The sequence below is a fragment of the Peromyscus leucopus genome, chromosome 8b, assembly GCF_004664715.2.
Source record: "Peromyscus leucopus breed LL Stock chromosome 8b, UCI_PerLeu_2.1, whole genome shotgun sequence".
Lineage (NCBI taxonomy): Eukaryota > Metazoa > Chordata > Mammalia > Rodentia > Cricetidae > Peromyscus > Peromyscus leucopus.
Window position 1 is genome coordinate 52,246,415 of NC_051086.1, and position 22,096 is coordinate 52,268,510.

Sequence of the window (22,096 nt, forward strand, 5' to 3'; positions counted from 1 at the left end):
CTCCCCGCACCTCCTCCCTCGGCTTCAGAGTCCCCGGCGCGCATGCGTGCGGCATCGGTGAGCACGGATTGGCTGCAGGAGAGAGGTGGAGTCCGGTGAAGACTATCCGGGCGGAGTCAATGCTCTGCTGGTGCGGCTTGCGACCCAGCTGTGCTTGGAGACCGGAAGTAGCTTGTCACCCTCACTCGCAGCAATTCCGGTGAGTCCGGAGGTGGGGTTCCCACCTCACTGAAAAACCCGGTTCTACAGAGTCAGGTGCATGCCATTGAGCGAGGCTCTTTCTCTTGCAGATGACTGTCCACAATCTGTACCTGTTTGACCGGAATGGAGTGTGTCTACTTTACAGCGAGTGGCACCGCAAGAAGCAAGCGGGGATCCCTAAGGAAGAGGTGATCGGAGAGTCCCGGCACACCCCCAGATGCACAGAGTCCCATCCCAGTCCCTCTTCTCCAAATCCCGGCTCCTTCCCGCTCCCGTTCTCTCTCCTTCCACAGCCGAGACCTAACTCTACCCCCTCTCCCTGCAGGAGTACAAGCTGATGTATGGGATGCTCTTCTCCATTCGTTCCTTCGTCAGCAAGATGTCCCCGCTAGACATGTACGGTCGTGTTAGAGGGGGTGTTGAAGGGAGGGCTAGCCAGCCTTGGGAGTGGTCGATATTGTTTTGGAATGGAAGTGGCATGTGGCCCCTGAGAGGGGAGGCTGATAGTAGAGAGAGAAAGGTTGGGTCTGGAGGAAGAGTCCTGAAGCTGACCGGAGCGGCTGCAGGGAGAATCTGAGAGTGGGACGGGTGAAGGCAGCAGCGACTAAGGGGAGGGGTGGAGATGAGGCTGCTACAGGCCATCTGTTTATATGAATAGGAAGGAGTTGATCTTGAGGGGATCACAAACATTTCTTTGGGAGTGATTCCACTCCTGTTTCAATACCCATTTCTGCAGGAAGGATGGCTTTCTATCTTTCCAAACTAGCCGGTACAAACTCCATTACTACGAGACGCCCACTGGAATCAAGGTTGTCATGAACACTGACTTGGGCGTGGGACCTATCCGAGATGTGCTACATCACATCTACAGTGCGGTCAGTGTCAGCCGGGAACCCTTCCCCCAGAGCCCTAGGAGACCCTCAAGGTCTCTGCCCTAATCCTTTTGTATTACATCCCTGTTGGACTCAGTTTTCTCCAGAGCCTTCCGCTCCTTCAACAGTAATAACTATTCCTAAGGGAGAGGTGGAGTGCTTTTAATGATTTAATTTTAATGATATGTATTGTGTAGAGGGGGTTTATGCATGTGAGCACAGGTGGCTATGGAGGGCAGGAGAGGGTGACAGAGCCTCTGGAGCTGGAATTACAGGCAGTTGGGAGCCATTCAACTTGGGTGCTGGGTGCTGACTGTCCTCTGCAAAAGCGGTATACTTTCCTAACTGCTGAGCCATCTCTCCAGCTCCCTCCGTGTATTCTCACACCCCTGAGGTTATACCAGGTTTGAGGTTGGAATGAGAAGTGTCCCAAATCTGGCTCACACACCCTCCTCTCCACAGCTGTATGTGGAGCTGGTCGTGAAGAATCCCCTGTGCCCACTGGGACAGACCGTGCAGAGTGAGCTCTTTCGCTCCCGGCTGGACTCCTATGTCCGATCTTTGCCCTTCTTCTCTGCCCGGGCTGGCTGAGACATCTACCTCACCCCTCAGAAGAATCTGTGACTGTCTGGACCCTTGTGACTTGGGGCACCCTGAGCCCCTCCACCTCCCTGTCTCCCCCAAGAGCGTCAACCTGAGGACCCACCACCCACTGCCCCCAAGTCATAAGAACGAAGCCCAGAGGAGCCCTTGACAGTTTTATCCCCTGCTTGACTCTATGAGGACCACAGAATAAACTCTTTGTCACCTTCTGCTGCCTGAGTGTGGGTTTCTATGGCCCCTCCCAGTGTGACTCATAAAGATGGGAACTAGTATAGCCACACGTCCCTGAAGCCTATAAAGAGGCTTTTCCAGCAGATTGCTCACATCTTATCAGTTGGATAATTCCTTATTAAGTTTTAGTATTTTAGCAGCAACCTTTGCGACCACTTGCTAGATGTAGTACATACATCCTGCCTCACCTCTAGTTGTGACAATCGGTGTCTCTAACCCTTGTTTTCTGGGGGACAAAAAAAAAAAAAGCCCCTCTCGACTGCACATCACTGGCCGGAAGGAAAGTTGACATACTTCAAGTGCAAAAAGTAGAACCAGGTTCCTAAAACGGGATGTTCTGCCCAAGGCACTCTGTTTAAGCCCGGGAGTCTTCCGCAGGCGGAGCTTATGCAGATAAAGCAGCGTGTTCGGCTCGGAGGCAGGCGGGCCCATGCAGATGAAGGGGCGGGGCTGCATGCTGATGAGCTGGGCTTGCTGCCGACGCGGCTCGGAGCACAGCGGTCCCGCAGCGGTTCCAGCTGAAGTGGCATCCGTCTTTCGCCACCCCTTGTCCCTGGGTCGCTACCCTTGAAGACCGTCCTCGACTTTATCTTTATCCTTACCCGTTGATCCTCCTACTCCCTGCATCACAGCCCCCGGCATCTGAATACCCAACACTCCTGGCACCCCCCACGGTTTTCCTTTCCCGCCGCAAACCCCGCGACCTCCAGCAGCCCGCCCCCGCGGGCCCGATCCCGTTTGGCGGCTCTAGCTGCAGCCTCCCCAGCCTTCCCGCTCTCCCAGGGATCGCGCTACTACCACACCGGTGTCTGCCCTCGGACTTGCCCGCTCCCTCCTCCCTCTCCCTCGGAGCCCCCTCCCCCGCCCTGGCCAGCCGGCATGCAGGTGTCTATCGCGTGCACCGAGCAGAACCTTCGCAGCCGGAGCAGTGAGGACCGTCTGTGTGGACCCCGGCCGGGTCCTGGGGGCGGTAATGGGGGGCCAGTGGGCGGAGGGCATGGGAACCCTCCGGGGGGTGGACCCAAGTCACGAGCTGCACTGGTCCCCCGACCCCCAGCACCCGCTGGGGCCCTTCGAGAGAGCACCGGCCGAGGCACGGGCATGAAATACAGGTATGGGGTGGCCAGGCAGCCTACCCAATCGCTTCCCTTTCGGGACCCCCGAGGCTTTCTGGGTTATCGCCGCGACCCCTTCAAACTTAGCTTAAAAGGTCCCTATTCATTCCCCTCTCTTCTTTCCGTCACTGGCACTCTCCCTCTTGGTCTCTGTTAGTTCCCCTAACTATGAGACCAAGTTTACCAAGGTAGACAGAGTCCTGTCGTATCTAAACAGTGCCCCTGAGGTGCCCTCCTTAACCGTAAAAAAGCGGGGAACGCCTGATCTCCAGGCTGCTTCCCCCTCCAATGGAGTGCCCTTGGGTTGGCGTCCTGGGGAGAAGAGCTAAGGAAACAGCATCTCACTCTGGCCGGTTGGGGCGCCTGACCCAGATATTGCCCCCACCAGCCCCGAAGCCAGTCTCCCTCAACCTTTCCAGGGTGAGGCCAGGGCAGGAGAGGGGAAGGGGACAGACCACACCTTTCATCCCCAAGCTGGAAGACAAGAGTTGGGTGGGAAGGACTATGGGAATTTTACTTCACCTTAGGGGTGCTGGCCGGAGACGGTCAGAACTCGAAATGGAGGGGGGGGGGGATTTTCGGGAATATGCTAAGGTCATTGATGTGACCTGCCTTTGTCCCCTGAAGTATCCCCTCCTCTCCCTGGAGCAGCCCTGATTAGGAAGTAGAGCTGTTTGATCTATGCCTCGGGAAAAGGAGGAGGTCTAGTTCAGTCCTCAGAAGTCAAATGAGAGAAACAGACTTTTCAGTCAAATCCTCCCCATCTCCACATCTGCCTTTGCTGGGGCTCATCTGTGTGCTCAGTCAAGTGCCTGAAGTGGAGTTGGTCTATATCTTTCTATTGTCCACCCTTCAGTGTGGCGTTCTCTGACGGAGGGCCTGTTCCCAAACTCACCACGATCAGCCACATTGTTCCAAGCCCACTCACTACGCCACACACCCCAGAGCCGGCTGAGACACAGGCAGGACTTCACCCCAACCAACCGGAAGGCACAGATGATAGGAATGGAGGGCTAGGCAGCGTCTCTGGAGGAACGATCCATCACTATTCACTTGTTCTTTCAACAATATCCCTAGGGCCTCTGCTCTGGGGATAGCACTGTCCATCCCCTCAGCCCGCTGGGTCTTTGGACTGAGACCCTTGAGGGCGTCTCAGTTTGGAAGGACAGGAGCTGGGGACTGATCATCCAAGTCCCCAGCGGAGGCTTCACCCTTCCCTGCTGCTTCTGTGTCCTGCAGGAACCTCGGAAAGTCTGGTCTCCGGGTGTCCTGCCTTGGCCTTGGTGAGTTAGAATAAAGAAAAGGAGCATTCTTTTATAGTGTGGCCCCCACGGTCCTCACGTGTCCAACGTCTGTCTTGCAGGTACCTGGGTCACATTTGGCTCTCAGATCTCAGATGAGGTATAAGTGATGGGACCCAGAAACAGGGTGGAGGTGGAGAGGGAGGGGCTAAGAAGAGGAAGAAGTGGATCTGGTTAGGGTTTGGACAAGCTTGGTGGGGGCGGGTGGGGCGGGGAGAAGGGATCTGAGGCTGGAGGCGAAGGAGAGAAAATGGGGGAGCCAGGACCGAAGTGCTATGGGTTAGGATGCAGGGAGGGAAGTAACTAAGGGGCAGCCGTGCATCTTCAACTTTTTCTCGCCTCCCTAGACAGCAGAAGATGTGCTGACAGCCGCCTATGAGCACGGGGTAAACCTGTTCGACACCGCAGAAGTGTATGCAGCGGGAAAGTAAGAACCAGGGTAAAAGAGGAAAGTTATATTTGGAAGGCAGGCTGAGAGAATGTCAGGCATTCTTGTTTCCCTCTTAAAAAAAAAAGAACCTGGGAATTCTGGGAACACTAAAGCCCAACTTTTCGGGGCTCATAGACCCCCTGTGCACTATGGGAATTGTAGTTCTCACAACACTTCCTTCTCTGGATTAGAGGTCAGTATACATACTGTGCAGTCACATTTAAAATAAAACCAACAAATTTATCCTTAAGATTACAAAGCTGTATTTTCAAACATACCATATCACATCACGTGCCCATGACTTTACATTGGAAGCAGCCAGAGTCTAGGGTGGCCTACTCTGCCTCTTTATTTGATAAACATTCTTCTTCAAGATTAGCTCAAATGTCAAATCCTCCAAGAAGCTTTTACCCAACTGCCCAGAGTTGGTCACAACCTTCTGTGAGCATCCATGACACTCTGTGCTACCTCCTGACAAAAAGTATAGTTGCTTTATACGACTATACTTACTGCTCAGCTCAGAGGCTTCCCACCTTCATGGAACTTGTCTTCCCAAGACCCTCTGGAGAGGCCATCACAAAGCACACACAGTTTAGGGAAGAGGTCAACATAACCTTAAAAAGTATACAGTCTAAGTGATTACACAAACAAGGGACAGAGCAGAGCTCCAACCCTGTAAAGTGTTTCAGTAATTTAAGACTTGTCACAGGTTAGCCCATATTTGTGTCCTAACAGACTGTGTAGGCTGGGCATGATGGCGCACACCTGTAATTCCAGCATTGGAAGGCTAAGGGAAGAGGGTTGAGAATTTGATGCCAACCTGGGCTACAAACTGAGATCTTCTTTCCAAAAGTGGAGTGGGGAGAAGAGAGGAGAACTGTGTGTGCAACTCTCTGGAAGCTGGTCAGAAGGACTCACCATAGACCGGCACTCACAGGCAAAACCAGAGCTGGTGAGGACTTACCATGGATCGGCACTCACAGGCAGAACCAGAGCTGGTCAGAAGGACTCGCCATAGACCGGCACTCACAGGCAGAACCAGAGCTGGTCAGAAGGACTCACCATAGATCGGCACTCACAGGCAGAACCAGAGCTGGTCAGAAGGACTCACCATGGATCAGCACTCACAGGCAGAATCAGAGCTGGTCAGAAGGACTCACCATGGATCAGCACTCACAGGCAGAACCAGAGCTGGTGAGGACTCACTGTGGATCGGCACTCACAGGCAGAATCAGAGCTGGTGAGAAGGACTCACCATGGATCGGCACTCACAGGCAGAATCAGAGCTGGTGAGAAGGACTCACCATGGATCGGCGCTCACAGGCAGAACCAGAGCTGGTGAGAAGGACTTACCATGGATCAGCGCTCACAGGCAGAACCAGAACTGGACTTAAGAGGACCTCTGGTATTTTACAGAGGCAGATGAAGGAGAGAACAACCCAGATGACTGAAACCAGAAAAGACAGTGCCCACCCTGAATCCGTTCTCTCACCTCACCATACTCTACCCCTTCAGCACCCACACTAGGACTTGGTACATAGTTGGTGCACAACGTGGGCGAATGAATAAAGAGTGTGACTACACACTACTAGTCCCGGAAGCCTCTCTCCTTTGTCCAGGATGGACCTGAGACTCCAAATTGACTCCTGTTTCCCCACTCCCCTTTCTTCCTACTAGAGGGGACAAGCTGGGAGAAGGGGAGGAATTGATCTGTCTTGGAGAGATCAGTGTTCTTACGTTGTCTTTATTTCAGGGCTGAAAGAACCCTAGGCAACATCCTCAAGAGCAAAGGCTGGAGGTGAGACTGATTTTGTGGGTTACTGGAGACATGATCAACCAAATATCATTTTCCTGTTGGCTCTCTCATTTTGTTTTTTCCAGGAGATCAAGCTATGTGATCACCACTAAGATTTTTTGGGGAGGACAGTAAGTAACTGAGGAGAAGACTTACAAAGACTGTGTGGTATGTGGGGGTTGCTGCCCCCCCATTCCGCCTCTGAGGATTCATGCCATCCCACTCTCTCATAGCTGCAGATATCCCTCATCCTTAACATAGCCTTTTCCTCCAGGGCAGAAACTGAGCGAGGCTTGAGTCGCAAACACATCATTGAAGGTGAGAATTGGTGGCTGGCCACCTGAGGTGGATGGGCATGGAAGCCAGAGGACTTGGGACTGTTTCTGAAGTCCCAAAGTAGAAGATTAAGTTGACCATGAGACAAGGGGGTATGGTCTGGATTCTTAGCAAACTGAAGGTGAGAGATTTACCTTCCTCTTCCTCTCCCACTCCCAGGCTTGCAAGGATCCCTGGACCGCCTTCAGCTGGAATACGTGGACATAGTCTTCGCCAATCGTTCAGACCCTAACAGTCCCATGGAGGGTAAAACGAGCCTCCCTAAACCTGACAGCCCTTCAAAACTGGGCACGTTCTCAAATCGGCATCAGGAAGCCAGCCTCCCCCACTCAAAAGCCCCCCCAATCTCCATAGCAGAGGCTCAGACCCTAGGACCTAAACAAGGAAGGCAGTGAAGAGTAGACACAGACATGCCTGGGTCCTGTTGGGGTGGACAGAGTCTAGTTGGGGTGGATCTAGAGTCTAGGATTCCATGGATCAGACATCGAGGCTTCTCCTCTCCTATGCACCTAGAGATTGTGAGAGCCATGACCTATGTCATCAACCAGGGCCTGGCCCTGTACTGGGGGACATCCAGATGGAGTGCTGCAGAGATCATGGTATGTGACTCTGACACTCCCCACCCCATTCATTGTCACTGTGCTGAGAAGCAGGAAGATGGGAGGATTGCTCTGACGACCCCTGTCTCCTTTCCACACCAACCCAGGAGGCCTATTCCATGGCCAGACAGTTCAATCTGATCCCTCCCGTGTGTGAGCAAGCGGAGAACCACTTCTTTCAGAGGGAGAAGGTGGAGATGCAGCTGCCTGAACTCTACCACAAGATTGGTGTGCAGACCCTCACCCCCACCTTTCCCGTTTCGCCCGGGATGACCTAAGGCCCTGGCCCACACCAAAAACCTCTTGCTCTTAGGTGTTGGCTCTGTTACTTGGTCTCCCCTGGCGTGTGGCCTCATTACTAGCAAGTATGATGGGCGAGTTCCAGATACTTGCAAGGCAACTGTCAAGGTGAGATGTGGTGGTGGTGGCTCCAGGAGGCAGGATTGGGCTATCTAGGTTGCTGTGTGGTTGAGGAGGGGGGTGGGGCCTTTTGCTGATTCTCCTTGGCTTCCAGGGGTACCCGTGGCTCAAGGAAAAAGGGCAGAGTGAGGACGGTAAGAAGCAACAAGCCAGAGTCATGGACCTTCTCCCCATCGCTCACCAGCTAGACTGCACTGTGGCCCAGCTTGCTATAGGTGAGAGACCCTGCAGGGGCCTGCCTTCCGGTGGGTGAGACTTCCTAAACCTATCTCTAGACTAGCGTGTCCCTCCCTGGAGAGGACCCTCTTCAGACACTTCCGGAGTCCGAGTGCCCACGACGACCCCATCAGTTCCTTTCCCTTTCCTCCTCTGGTCCCAGCCTGGTGTCTCCGAAGTGAGGGTGTCAGCTCAGTCTTACTGGGGGTGTCCAGTGCAGAGCAGCTGATGGAACATCTGGGCTCCCTACAGGTGAGTTGGAGAGGCAGACAGAATCCTTTTCTCTCCCCTTCCCCGAGAGTCAAGGCCGTACTGTCTAAACCTGAATGAAACGTCCAGGGAGACGGGGCCAAACAGCTGAGACTCTTTCTTTCTCATTGGGTCCCACTGCGGCCTGCATCATGCCCTTCCTCAGTGTCCCAGCAAAAACGGTCCTCCTCTCCACTGCCCATTCTCAAGGTGCTGAGTCAGCTGACGCCGCAAACGGTGATGGAAATAGACGCACTCCTGGGGAACAAATCGCATTCCAAGAAATAGTCCTTTGGGGGCGCGGGGACCCAACGCGGAGTGATTGCACCTGCCGGAAACCACTTTCCAGCAAGCGGCCCTCTAGCGCCCGATCTCCCCCCCCTACCCCCAACCCTGCTCCCACGCAGCGGCAGAATCAGGGTAGCCCCGCCCACCAACGAGTCCCGGCTTCGAGTAGCGATTCGCATGAACAAAGCCATATCCTTTCGCCTTGGGGCTTGAGAGAGAAAGTAGATCTCCCACCCACCCTGTACGCCCCTGCTGTGTGTTCTAGGGCATGAGCCATCTTCTCTCAGCCATTTGGTCTCGCTCGTTTCTTTTCCCTATTGCCGAAACCCAGGAAACATCCAGCAGATAAAAGAAACATTGAGAGTACCTCACACATGGGCCTTGAAATGTCATCCAAGTAGCCAGAACCTAGTGAGTTATCGTGTAATCTGGAGCACAGGAAACGGGGCTTTTGTAGTATTTGTTCAATAGAAGCCAGGCTGGTCCTGGCAGAGAGTAAATGACAATCTTTGGAAACCAGAATCCTGCCTCCTGCCTGGAGGTGGAGGTCACACTTTGTACTTGCAGAGGGGATAAAGGTGGGAAGACCATGTTGCCAAAGGCAGAAAGAAATGTGATGGCTGTATCTCAGAAGTGGGAAGGTGGCCCTTAGAAAACAAAGTGCTTTGGAGGATTTAGTGATGGCCTTTGGACCACACCGGCAAAAACACAGGGTTGTAAAAGGTCTGGGGACAACCCTGGGCTTGGACTGGATTTAGTATGTAGCATCCGAGGACTGCAGTCTTCTTCCTGGCAATAAACCTAAAGCAATAAAGACGACCCCTCTGCTGTAAGATTTCCCAGGGACCTAACTGTAAATAAAATCTTAGCTTGATCCCCTTGACGTCTCAGATTGCTGGGCTGGGGAGGTGAGGGGGTGGCCTTAAGGGCACTGTCTCACACAAGGTTTCCTCTAACTCCTTTCTAAGAATGCTCTCAACGCTGGTTTCCTCTCCACTCATGTGAGTGGCTCAGGCATGCTGTCGATCCCTGGCTATGGGTCCCTTGGAGGATCTAAGCACCAGGTACCCCTGGCCCAGGCCCCAGGCCCTTCTTTAGAACCTAGTGATGCTCCTTCTTAGTTCCTTTTTTTTTTTTTTTTTTTTTTTTTTGGTTTTTCGAGACAGGGTTTCTCTGTTTAGCTTTGCGCCTTTCCTGGAACTCACTTTGTAGCCCAGGCTGGCCTCGAACTCTCAGAGATCCGCCTGCCTCTGCCTCCTGAGTGCTGGGATTAAAGGCATGCACCACCACCGCCTGGCTGTGTTTTTACTTTTTAAAGGTTTTGTGTGTATGAGCATTTTACTTTCATGTGTGTCTGTGCACCACATGTGTGCCTGTGCCTGAAGAGGACAGAGAGGATGTCAGATCCCCTGGAACTTGAGTTATAGATGGCTGTGAGGCACCATGTAGATGCCAGGAACCAAACCTGGGTCCTTTGCCAAAGCAGCCTGTGCTCTTAACCATTGAGACACACACACACACACACACACACACACACACACACACACACACACACACAGAGTTTTTATCTGCCACACTTCCTGTCTTGTAAGCTTCCTTTCCTTCTTGTCCTGTACCTTCCTTCAGGTACCCAAAAATGAAGCAGCTTTGTTGGGGCTGGATGGGAAAGGTCACGGCGGTTGTGGTTTTGTGATGTGATGATGATAAGGTGAGGGGACACAGAGCAGGGCCGGGGGGGGGTGGTGGTGGCATAATTTGCAAGGGAAATGGGTGAAAGGCCGGGTGGGAAGGCAGCGGAAAACCGGAACCCAGTGGGCTCTTCAGGTGAAGCCGCCATCTTCCTCCTTTATGGACTCTGGTTTCTTGAAGGAAAGGAAGTGGGTGGAAAGTCACATCCTGCAGTGATCACAAAGCAAGGGAGATGACTTCTGCCACCCTTAAATATAACCTCAGAGGCTCCCTTCTCCCCTGCTCCTCCTGCCTCGATCCTAAAGCTGGAGTGCAGAGGAAAACTAATTTCCAAAAGAGACTGAGTCTCCTGGCTGGATCAGCAGCCGTCAGGATAACTAATGAGTACCTCCATCCGCCCTTTCGTCTCCCACTCATCCTGGAAGACTGGGGGGGGAATCAAAGTGAAATGTATGACTAAGCTAGGATTAGTTCTGCTGTGACAAACATACAAGAATTTATCAATTCAAAATAGTATTCCCTTAAATAGTTCTCCTGGAGAGCAGTACGCTGCTTCTGACCCTGCCTCCCCCGGCGCAGCACGTTTGTTCTGTACTTTCCTTCTTCTGTTCAACACACTTTAGAGCCTCCTCTTAGGATTCCCTCGAGACAGTTTAGAAGGCCCTTGTCAACAAAACCTTGATTGTCCCACATCCTTTGTATATAAGCATCTGCCATCTTTCCTCACCCACCCTATTCATGAATGTAATGAATATTTGGTGTATGGAGTCCTTCCGTGGTGCGGCATGGGGAGCTACTGTCATGTCGTTTGCTGCTGAGAGAGACAGCCTGTGACTGTCCCAGTGCAAACTTCTGTCGCCTGGTGTCCAGAGGGAGGCCTATGGCATTAGCAGCACCTAGTCCGGGTATGTGAGAGCAGAGGGTGTGAATGTAAAAGCAAGAGGCGGCAGTGGTGCACGCCTTTAATCCCAGCACTCCAGAGGCAGAGGAACATAACATAACAAAACAAAAAAACAGGCGGATCTCTGTGAGTTCGAGGCCAGCCTGGTTACATGAACGAGAGCCAGGACAGGCACCAAAACAACACAGACAGAAACTCTGTCTCGAAAAACCAAAAAAAAAAAAAAAAAAAAAAGAGTGAGGGCAGTAATGGCTATAAAGGCCTAGCGGAAAAGGGAACCTGCACATCAGACAGCTTCCTGATGGGGAGACAAAATGCCTGAGGTAAACAATTCAAAAGGGCAGGTTTATTCCAGCATATGAGTTTTCAGCACATGGTTGCTTGGCCCATTTGCTCTTGAGTCTGTGGCAGACCATCATGGTGGAATAAACTGCTCACTTTATGGCAGCTGGGAAGCAGAGAGGAAGGGGCTGAGTTCTCAATATCCCTTTCAAGGACACACCCCCGTATAACATAAATTCTAAGAGTTCCACCCCATCTCCAACGTACCATCACCTGGGAACCTTCAACACGTGGCTTTGGAGGGCGTTTAAGATGGCGTATCACACCATGATAGAATCTCCAAAGCCGGAGTGTCCAAGGAGCAAGCAGAATACATGTGAGCACACTGAAGTCAGAGCACTCAAAGTCTTCTGGACATTTCAGAGTATTATCTTTTTTTTTTTTTTTTTTTTGGTTTTTCGAGACAGGGTTTCTCTGTGTAGCTTTGGGCCTGTCCTGGATCTCGCTCTGTAGCCCAGGCTGGCCTCAAACTCACAAAGATCCGCCTGCCTCTGCCTCCCGAGTGCTGGGCGCAAGCCTTTCATCCCAGAGTATTATCTTAATCATCAAGATAACAGGGTAGTATCTACTTCTGTTATCTGTTAGTAAATATACCAATCATCCCAAAATCTAGTGACTTGAAACAACTTTTTAAAATGAAATTGAGCCGGGCAGTGGTGGCGCACACCTTTAGTCCCAGCACTCGGGAGGCATAGGCAGGCGGATCTCTGTGAGTTCGAGGCCAGCCTGGGCTACAGAGCGAGTTCCAGGACAGGCTCCAAAGCTACACAGAGAAACCCTGTCTTTAAAACAAAACAAAACAAAAATGAAATTGAGGTGGGAGGAGGGCTGAAGAGATGACTGAACAGTCAAGGTGCACACTGCTCTTGCAGAGGATCCATGTCCTGTGGCTCTTCAGGTGGTTCACACCCCCAACTCCAGCCCTGGGTGGCGTCTGACACCCTCTTGTGCCTCAGCAGGCACCTGTATGAACATATACACGGGGTGGGGGGTGGGGGAGTGGAGGAATTAAAAATAATTTAAAAAGAAATGCATAAATTACCCATTTTTTTCTTCATGATTCCGTGAGTTGGCCAGGAGTCTCTCTGCTGTTTCACTTGGGCTCATTCATGTGGCTGTATTCACTAAGCAGGTTAACTGAGCAGGAATATTCCAGATGGCTTCACTAGCATGTCAGGCAGTCAGCACTAGCCACTGCCTGGGGTGCATCCATTTCCTTCCATAGTGCTTAGGTCCAACCCTACTTCCTTCTGTGGTGGTTTGAGGGCAACCTTCCAGCAGATAGAGGTGCAATGCTGTGGAAGCCTAGGCTCCAGAACACACACACACACACACATGCACACACACACACACACACACACACACACACGATTTCTGCCTCATGCTAGTAACTGGTCAAGGCTGGTCACAAAGCCATCCTCCATTGCTGAGATAGGGAAGTAGATTCTTTTTGTTTGGAAACAAGTCTCGCTGTGTAGTCCGGGTGGTCCTCAAACTCCCAATCCGTCTGTCTCAGCCTCCTAAGTGCTGGGATTGCAGTTGTGTGCCACCATGCCTAGTCCAGGCCCTGACTGATGATGCGGAGGCAAAGGATCTGGGGGCCGTCCAACACTCACTACATTAAGAGATTTCACAGAGGAGTGGAAGCGGGGATGGGATGGGATGGGTTGAGACTTGGCGAGCTCTCTGTAAATACCACCGTGGGGGAAGCCTGTAGAAGACCAGTGCTTGCGAATTAACTGGTGGGTTGGCTATTAAAGGGACAGAATGACCTGGGCTTGGAGATGGGTCAATAAAGGACTGGGAAGGGAAGGGAAGCTTAGGGGTTTCACCAGGGTGGTGGAGCTAGCAGAGGAAGGGAGTGAAAAGCTGGAAGAAGGTCTGGCTTGGGAAAGGGAGGTCACCAGTCAGGGTTCTTGGTGATAAAGGCTGTGGAGCAGGTGACATGATGAGCGGCTTAGAGGGACCCTTGGTGGGGAAACGCTTCGGACTGGTTTTATTCTACTTTCCATAATTAAGATTTGGGTTGGGGAGGTGACTCGCTGGGTAAGGTGCCTGAGCGCAAGTGTGAGAACCTCAGTTTGAATCCACAGACCTCACATAAACTGAGCGTCATGACTGAGTGTCTGTAATTAATTTCTCCCACAGCAGGTGGGAGGTGGATATAGGAGAACCCTCAGAATCCCAGAAGCTTGTGGGCCAGCTATCCTGGCGTACAAATCTGTGAAATCCTGTCTTAAGCAAGTTTAGGCTGGGCATGGTGGTGCATGCTTTTCATCCTAACACTCTGAGACAGAGGCAAACACACTCTGTGTGTTTGAGGCTGGCCTAGTCTACATAGTTCCAGGCCAGTCAGGGCTACATACTCTACCTCAAAACACACACCCACTACCAACAACAGGAAAAGCCAAAGAGGGTGCGCATGAGGTCCCCTGCGGTCATCCTCTGGTCTTCACACATGTGCCGTAGCATGAATTACACACAGGAATCCACACACATCATAAACATGGACATCCATACAAACACACAGATTAAAATTTACCATGAGTTGAAAGTTTGTTTTATATGTATGCGTGCATGTGTGTGTGTGTGTGTGTGTGTGTGTGTGTGTGTGTGTGTGTGGCAGGTGTGTGCAGGTGTGTGGAGTCTAGAATAGATTCACATCTGAAGCTAGAGTTACAGATGGTTGTGAGCTGCCCCACATGGGTGCTGGGAACTGAACTCAGGTCCTCTGGCAGAGCAGCAGGTGTTCTTAAGCACTGAGCCGCCTTGCCAGCCTCCCAAAGATATTTTAAAATGCGAGGCTCACCTTTCCGAGGAAAAGTCCTACAAAAGGTTTGAATGATGACATTGTCACTGGAATAAGAAGATGGGTTCTCCCAAGTGACCATGAAAGCAACCAAGCTCCCAAATTCTTACCATCTGCTTGAAAATAATGGCAAACCAAAGCAGGGCGTGATGGCACACATACCTAACCCTAGCAGGAGCTGAAGGTCATTTTTAGCTCTCTGCAGAGTTCCAGGCCAGTCTGAGTTACAGGAGGCCACCAGTTTGTGCTGCTCTTACAGAGGACTCAGTTTTATTTCTAGAACCCACGTCGGGCAGTTCACATCCACCTGTACCTCCAGCTTCAGGAGATCTGACACCCACTTCTGGGCTCCGGGAGCTCCTGCACTCATGTGTACATACACGTAGACCCACAAACGTACATGATTAAAGATAAAATAAACCTCAGGTAAATCTCACAAAAAGATTCCTTTCCAGAAGCTATAATTCCGGGGCTCTGGAAGCTGAGGTAGGAGGACCACCATGAGTCTGAGATCAGTCTAGGCTACACAGTGAATTCTGAATTAGACTGGGTAAAAGATGACCTTGGTAAGCACGGTAATAAATGCCTTTAATCCCAGCACTCGGGAGATAGAGGCAGGCAGATCGTTTGTGAGTTTGAAGCCATCCAGAACTACACACAGAGTTCCAGTCCAGCCAAGGGCTACATAGTGAGTGAGACCCAGTCTCAGAAAACAAAACCAAGATTACCCTCCAGGTTTTAACAACTCTAATGTTACAAAACCAAGCGAGCTCTACCTTACCTGTGATGGACCAGGAAATGCTATGCATATAGAGAAACCCATCTTGGATAAACCAAGAGATGCTTTATGTGAAATACTGGGTATCCTCGAAGTTAAAGGGAACACAATGCATGTTTGGAGCCAGGGATGATAAGGATAATAATGGGTATTGCTTATCTAGTGTTTACTGTGTCCTGGGCGTCATTTAAAACACCTTACAAACACAAGCTCTTTCGATCCTTACTATTATTATCCACATTTTGTAGATGAGGAAATCAAGGCCCAGAGAAATTAAGTAACTTGCCTGTGATGTTACAACCAGGATTGGTACTCTAGCCAGCTGTCTCAAGACTTGTTTATTATCCTCTGCAACAGAACCTGGGCTACCAGTACAAGAGAAGATGAGGAGGCTGCTTGGGTGTGGGCACCACACCATGAGGGAATGTGGGTTGTGAGCACCACGTCCTGTTTACCTGTGCGAGAAGTCAGACCCCTGAGTCAGAAGTCATGCAGGGCTGCTTCGTTTCAACCATCATACTGTGTGGGTGTCCGAGCCTGGATACTCTGGAAGGAAAAGATTCCCAGCATTCCTAAGGCCATGCTCCTGGAATCTAAGTCCCTCCTTAGGTCGAGATGTTAGCTGGAATCGAACCCTTTAATGGAGGGTGAAATTTAGGGAGCCTTACGAGAACCCAAGAGGTCATATATAAAAAAAAGAGAGGTGAGGACAGCATGAATTCAAACATCCAGAAATCCAATTAAAGTTGGGCAGAACCAGTAGTAAACCAGGCATATGTAGCTTGTTTGTGGGAGGTTGAGAAAGAGTATGAGCATGTGACAAGTAGGCTAAGAGGGCCCTTGAGACTTGAGCCAGTGATTGTGTGCAAGAGGGGGACCTGGGGATCTGCTCCACGTTTAATTATGGCGCCGGTGTTTTGCTGGGGGTGAGGAGTTCACCAAGGGGGGCAGTGGGTGGTTCGTGTCCCCCCCTCTCCTTCCCTCGGGCAGCTCTGGCATCGTGTGGGCATCCATCCCGCTTGCGCCCCCACTCAGTGCATTCCCAGCCTCGCGCCTCCACCGCCCCAACGCGTGCCACGGAAGGGAGCGGCCGATCTGGTGCGTGACGCCTCGAGGGTGGGGCCTCACTATTAAAAGGGGACCGAGGCGGCGGCGCCGGCCCCAGGCCCCAGCCCTGGCCCAAGGAGGGCCGCTTGTTCTGGCTCCTAGCCGCCGCGGGATCGACGTCCTCGGGTCGCAGCGGCCAGCATGCAGCTTCTGATGAGGGTGCCTTCTCTTCCCGAGCGGGGTGAGCTGGACTGCAACATCTGCTACCGACCCTTCAACCTTGGGGCCCGCGCGCCCCGCCGCCTGCCCGGCACGGCGCGCGCCCGCTGCGGCCACACACTGTGCACCGCCTGCCTGCGCGAGCTGGCGGCGCGGGGCGACGGCAGCCGCACGGCCGCGCGCGTGGTACGCCTGCGCCGCGCCGTCACGTGCCCGTTCTGCCGCGCGCCCTCCCCGCTCCCGCGCGGCGGCGTCTCGGAGATCGCGCTGGACCTCGGCTTGTGGTCACGGCTGGAGGAGAAAGCGCGGGCTGAGCGCGAACGAGACCCGATGGGGAGCCTGGCCAGGGAAAGCGGAGACCACGGAGAGGACGACGACGGCGGCGGGGAAGACAAGAGCGAGAAGGGGGCGGGACCTACAAGTGCGGGTTGGCGCGCGGTTCGCCGAATCTTGGACAGGGTCCTGGCGCCGGCGCGCCGCTTGCGGCGTCCGTTGCCTAGCAATGGTGAGGGGCCGCCTAGGGAGGATGCTGGGCACCGAGCGCCCAAGAATGCTGGGTCAGGTTGCATCCTCATGCTGCCACTAATCCTTCTTCTTTCCCCCAGTGCTCTACTGTCCAGAGGTCAAGGACATTGCCCACATGACCCATTGCACGCTGTAGCCGAAGAACCTGGGAGCTATGGCAGAGAAGGCAGGTGGGAGCAGCATCTTCTTCGGACGTGCTCTAATACAAAGGGTTGATGTCAAGACCACCCACTCTGATGCTGGAATTGGTACGTTCGTGATGGAGTTGAACAGAAAGTACCCTAGGTGGTGTCAATTTTGAGCGGCGGAGGCTCCTAGACTGCCAGCTTCACACTGTGTTCAGGATGGCAGTGGCCAAGGGATAATAAAAACAAAGTGTACCGTAATGTGGGAAGAAAACATACAGAGCTATAGCTTTCGCGTTTGTTCAGGGAGGCTGTGGTGTAAGCAGCACATCCTGTTTTAGCAGTGGTCAGTGGTTGGAAGTGTTTACTTTAAAAAAAAGACAGGATGGGATAAGCTAACGATGTCAATCTCACCTGTCTGGTTATGTGTGTGTGTTGGCATGCCATCTTCCCACTCTTGGTTCCTTGTTCTAGAAATTACTGTGTTGCCTCCCTGATTATGATTGGAAGCCTTGCATACACAGTCTCCCTTCAGCTTGATAAGGCAGGTATGAAAATGTCCAAGTGGCGTTTATATGAGGCCTTAATTAAAGCTTATCAAGGATGGGTGAGCCACTTGATAAAGGAATCAAAATTTAACCTTTATCTGTTATCTTTACAGACTCTGTAGCAATACTGAGGGGAAAAAAAAAAGATGCTCACATAATTTTAAGTTTGTGTCCCATAATGGGACATTGCTTATCATATGTGATTAGTTCTATTTTAAAGTCCTGTAAATATCTTACTATTATAGACTTAAAATCAAGACCAACAGTGTTGGTCTCACAGCTTGCTAGAAGTGCAGAATTTCAGGACCCCAGTCCACATTCCCTGACTATGTTTTCAGAATCCCAGGTGATGTAAGTTAAGAAGCACTGGTTTAGATCTTAGTCACTTCAGGATGTCATCATCACCTGTGGGTGGGACATTTAAAACACTGATGACACCCTGCTTTAAGGTTCTAAAGTGACATTCTATTGTGGAAGAAAACATTCTTTTCTGAACTAAAATGTGAATTTACAATAGACCTCAGTTTTCAGAGGTCTTCAAGAGCTTTTTATTGACAATAATTTATCTATAAACCTGTTTAAAAAGTTTTGTCATTTTCCTGTCCTTAATTTCAGCTAAATGTCCTCTTTTGGAGTCCAGCATGTATCTGTTGTGATATGCCTTATTGTCATATTTCTGTATATGTGCTGTCAAAGTGAATGCTGCATTTATTTTCTAATATTTTATGTTTTGAGTATTTCCAGAGTGTAAACTCCAAATGACTATCTCTAGTGCCAATCGCAGTGTTAATGTATAATATGTACTCAAAAAATGTTTGCTGAATTTATTTTTAATGTAAGTCTCAAGAATAAAGTATCTTGGCTCACTCAACCTGTGAAAAGCTGTTACTGAATAATACAAAGTGTTGTCCAGCAGTTTAAATCCTTCACAAGGGACACCGGACTGACCCCAGTTCTTTAAAACAAAATTTAAATAAAAACTTTCTGCTTCACAGTGGAATTGAACCTGTGGCGCTGTAGTGACCTCTACTGACTCTTGGGGGAAGCAGTTTTCAGTGTTAGGCACCTCTCCCTCATGTCAGGAAGGCTGCTCTGCTCACCACTTAGCATTTGTGGCTTCAGGGACCCTGCTGCTCACCACGTCTACACTGAGCTCATGGTGTGGCTGGTATTGGGAAAAGGTCTTATTTTGATTCCTGAGCGGTGGTGGCTCACACCTTTAATCCCAGCACTTGGGAGGCAGAGGCAGGTGGATCTGAGTTCCAGGACAGCCAGGAATACACAGAGGGACTCTGCCTGCCCTCCGCCCCCCAGTAGTGGTACTCCTTTGATTCTTGAATGGTTTAAGAGATCAAGGCCAGCTTTGGCTACAAAGGAAGTTCCAGAACAGCCAGGGATACAAAGAGAAACCCTGTCTCAACAGCCAAATAAAAAAGGGTGGGGTGGGGGTTAATAAGATGAAATAGTACAAAGCAATAATCTTTCTTACTGTCTTACCTCCATACAAGAATTCCCCCTCCCCAGGTAAAAACGACAGCGCACAGAAAGGAAAGTATAATTTATATGTACAACCGATAACCTGATACAGAAGAGGGGTGGGGACAGACCAGGAGTAGGAGCCAAGAGACTGGGGAAGGGGCAGCAAGGAGGAAGTGGGGGTTCCCCATGCAAACTGCCACTCCCTGGCCCCTCCGTGGAGGGGAAATGTGCCCACATCTCCCTAGCCTGTTATCCACTCTGTTGCTCTGGTCCCACAGGCAAGGTAGTCTCCTGACTAGGCCCCTGGCCTGACCTACTCAAATTTAGTCTGTATCCAGGCCTCGAGGAGGGAGGATTTAAGTCCTCCAGAAACCTGAGCCCCAGAGTGGGGGTCTGCCCCCATGTCCGGCCCTCTGTATTCTCTCCCACCCTCTCTAGGTTTCCTAGAACAGGTTGGGGAGCTCCTCTTTGGCTTGAGGGAGTATCACCCAACCGTTACTCTTTGTGGGGGTGGTCCTTGGTCCCTAGGGAGGAGAAAGGTTCCTAAAGCAAGATGCTGGTACACAGGACGTGAGTGAGCCACTGAAGAGCAATCCGCTCCCTCTCGTAGCTGCTGCGCCCTCCATGTGGAAGCAAGGCAAGCGGCGTGCAGCCGCCCTCCCCTTCCCTTCCTTCTGGTTCCCTTCTCATCCCTCTGCAATGACGTACTGTTGCTCTTGGCGGCCAGGCCAGGCTAACCCCCACTTCTGCAGGTAAGGACTGAGGAGGCTCCACCTCTCCCCTCCCGACAATCATTTAGTGGGAAGCTGTATACTTGGTGGTGGGGAGTAAGGGGACTTGAAGACCCTGCTAAGCATCTCCCACAGACCTCTTCACACCAGCACAGTCTTCAAGGTTCGGTGGGAAAGGTGTGTGGAGGTGGGGAGAGACAGGGTCCTTCTTGAGGGGAGAAGTTATAGAAGAGGAGAAGAGCTCTTAGCCCAGCGGTGGCCCGAGGGGAGGGGGAGGGGGAGGGCTGGCAGCAGGCCCCAAGGCCTGAGATGTGGGTCGGCTCCGGGGTCGGGGCCTAGGTGAAGGGCAGGCCTGAGATCCGGTCAGTCGTCTATACAAATCACCTCCCCTGCTCGGGGCTCCTTCCGATCCAGCCCGTCTGACCCCAAGGCTGCCATCATTTCCTTCTCTTTCTTCACCAGCACTGGAGGGCCGTTGGTGGCTGCTTGGGGAGACAAGTATGGGAAGGTCAGTCCCTACATCCCAAACATCACTCCCGGATTCAAGCCTCCCCCACGGCCACGTCATTTCCTCCCACTCTGATTTTCCTTATACATGTAGGACTGGGGTGAAGCCCTCCTCAGAGTCTCCTGATGCCACAGTGTGACAGGTCTGATGCTGGAGCCTTTCTGAATTCACGCTCACTTCTTGAGGAAATCGGGTGGAGGAGGCTCAAGTGGGAGATACGAAGTCACATGATGTGGAGGCTTTTGGTTTCTTTTTTTTTTTTTTTTTTTTTTGAGAAAGGATTTCTCTTCATAGCCCTCACTGTCCTGGAACTCAAACTCACAGATATCCACCTGCTTCTGCCCCCATGCCCACCCCCTCACTCCCCTACCTCTATTCCCCCCACCCCCGGTGCTGGGATTAAATGTGTGCACGACCACACAGCCCAGGCTGGCCTGAGGACTCAGGAATCCTGCCTTGGCCTCCTGACTGACAGAGTTTTGTCATGGGGACAGAAGAAGGGATGCAGAGGAACAGATAAAACAAGCCCAGGACAACTCTTCCCTAAAACAGTGGACACGTTTGAGGAAGAGAGGTGGGTTTAAACAGGGCAGGGAGTCAAGCAGGAACACCGTTTGGCAAAACTGGGGGAGAAGCGGAGTCGGAACAACCACCCACCTGTGATGAAGGACCCTGCAGGCATCTGGCTGTAATTGGCGCCTGCGGCGGCCAGAGCCCCGACGGGAGCGGCGCTGAAGGCTGCCCCGTACCCCGGCGGTGTGGCGTAAGGACCCGGAGGAAAGGCCTGGAACAGAGAGCAAGCTGAGGTTAGTTCCTCCGCAGTCTAGAGGAGAGGGACCAGGCTCCAGAATCACTAGAGGCTGTGGTACAGGCAGGGAGACTCAGGGTGAAGACTATGGTAGCAGGCTGTTTCTCCATATATGTGGGATTCTGATGGAGCGTGTGCGTGTGCGTGCGCATGCTCGTGCGTGCGCATGCTCGTGTGTGTGTGTGTGTGTGTGTGTGTGTGTGTGTGTGTGTGTGTGTGTGTAGAAGGGGCACTGACAGAGAAACAGTTAGGGGAAAGGGGTTACCGGTGTGGGGTGAGGCTCTGTGCCCTTGCTGGCCAGCCGGCTGAGGATGCTGCGCTCGGACATCTGCAGGCGGGCTGCGATGGGGGGTATTCGGGACAGCGTGGCTGGCAGGCGGGTCACATCCGCCTTCATGTCGCTCAGCAACTCCTCCAGCTGGTTCAGAACTGGGGCCCGGGCCACAGAGAAAGAAGGGCAAGAGAAAGATGGAAAGAGAGATGGAGCCAGAAAAAGTGACAGTCAGATGGACAAGTACAGTCAGAAAGAGAGGACACAGACATGAAAGAACCACGGTGACAAAAACGACAGGAAGCAGACAGCAGAGGAGTGATTCGGAGGAGGAAAGTGTCAGGCCAGACACCACACAGGACAGAGGGAAATGAAGAGGAAGAAGAAAGAATATGGAAAAGAGGAGGGGGAGACATTGGAAGACATGGGGTCGGGGGTTGTCAGAACATCCCATACTGGAACAGGACGGCTTAGGGGGTGGGGATGGTGGGGAGGAATTGGGGGCACGGGGGTAGTGTGACTGAAGGAATCGGTTTTAGTTCATAACGGGGAGGGAAGTGAAGGGGCCAGCATTATACAGAAGGACCTAAGGCAGGGGTCAGTCATCACACCAGCTGCTGTCAGGTGGTTAGAAGGCTCGGGACCCAACCTATAATTATC

At 52.0% G+C, this 22,096-nt stretch overlaps 4 protein-coding genes across 4 annotated transcripts in view; 3 read left to right on the plus strand and 1 right to left on the minus strand.

Moving 5' to 3' along the window:
* Positions 1–91: 91 nt before the first annotated feature.
* Trappc1 (trafficking protein particle complex 1) lies at positions 92–1,885 on the plus strand. Its single transcript, XM_028869557.2, has 5 exons — positions 92–199; positions 291–389; positions 527–597; positions 938–1,076; positions 1,536–1,885. Exons 2-5 carry the CDS (start codon positions 291–293, stop codon positions 1,662–1,664), a joined length of 438 nt encoding a protein of 145 aa, XP_028725390.1. The 5' UTR covers positions 92–199; the 3' UTR covers positions 1,665–1,885.
* A 471-nt stretch (positions 1,886–2,356) lies between these two features.
* On the plus strand, positions 2,357–9,531 carry Kcnab3 (potassium voltage-gated channel subfamily A regulatory beta subunit 3). The gene is made up of 14 exons (XM_028869432.2): positions 2,357–3,019; positions 4,262–4,305; positions 4,386–4,423; positions 4,671–4,750; positions 6,507–6,551; positions 6,635–6,679; positions 6,823–6,866; positions 7,044–7,130; positions 7,398–7,483; positions 7,591–7,711; positions 7,797–7,891; positions 7,998–8,118; positions 8,283–8,371; positions 8,579–9,531. Exons 1-14 carry the CDS (start codon positions 2,787–2,789, stop codon positions 8,654–8,656), a joined length of 1,206 nt encoding a protein of 401 aa, XP_028725265.1. The 5' UTR covers positions 2,357–2,786; the 3' UTR covers positions 8,657–9,531.
* Positions 9,532–15,746: 6,215 nt separating this feature from the next.
* Positions 15,747–18,510, plus strand: Rnf227 (ring finger protein 227). Its single transcript, XM_028869435.2, has 2 exons — positions 15,747–16,946; positions 17,047–18,510. The coding sequence occupies exons 1-2, from the start codon at positions 16,424–16,426 to the stop codon at positions 17,100–17,102; spliced, it is 579 nt and encodes a 192-aa protein (XP_028725268.1). The 5' UTR covers positions 15,747–16,423; the 3' UTR covers positions 17,103–18,510.
* Positions 18,511–20,114: 1,604 nt separating this feature from the next.
* The window catches only part of Chd3 (chromodomain helicase DNA binding protein 3), a 30,743-nt gene continuing 28,761 nt past the window's right edge, over positions 20,115–22,096 (minus strand). Inside the window, exons 41-43 of the mRNA XM_028869325.2 lie at positions 21,431–21,594; positions 21,015–21,141; positions 20,115–20,334 (exon numbers count right to left, since the gene is read on the minus strand). Of these exons, the coding sequence (XP_028725158.1) occupies positions 20,213–20,334; positions 21,015–21,141; positions 21,431–21,594 (413 nt within the window). The 3' untranslated portion in view covers positions 20,115–20,212. The remainder of the gene's footprint in view (positions 20,335–21,014; positions 21,142–21,430; positions 21,595–22,096) is intronic.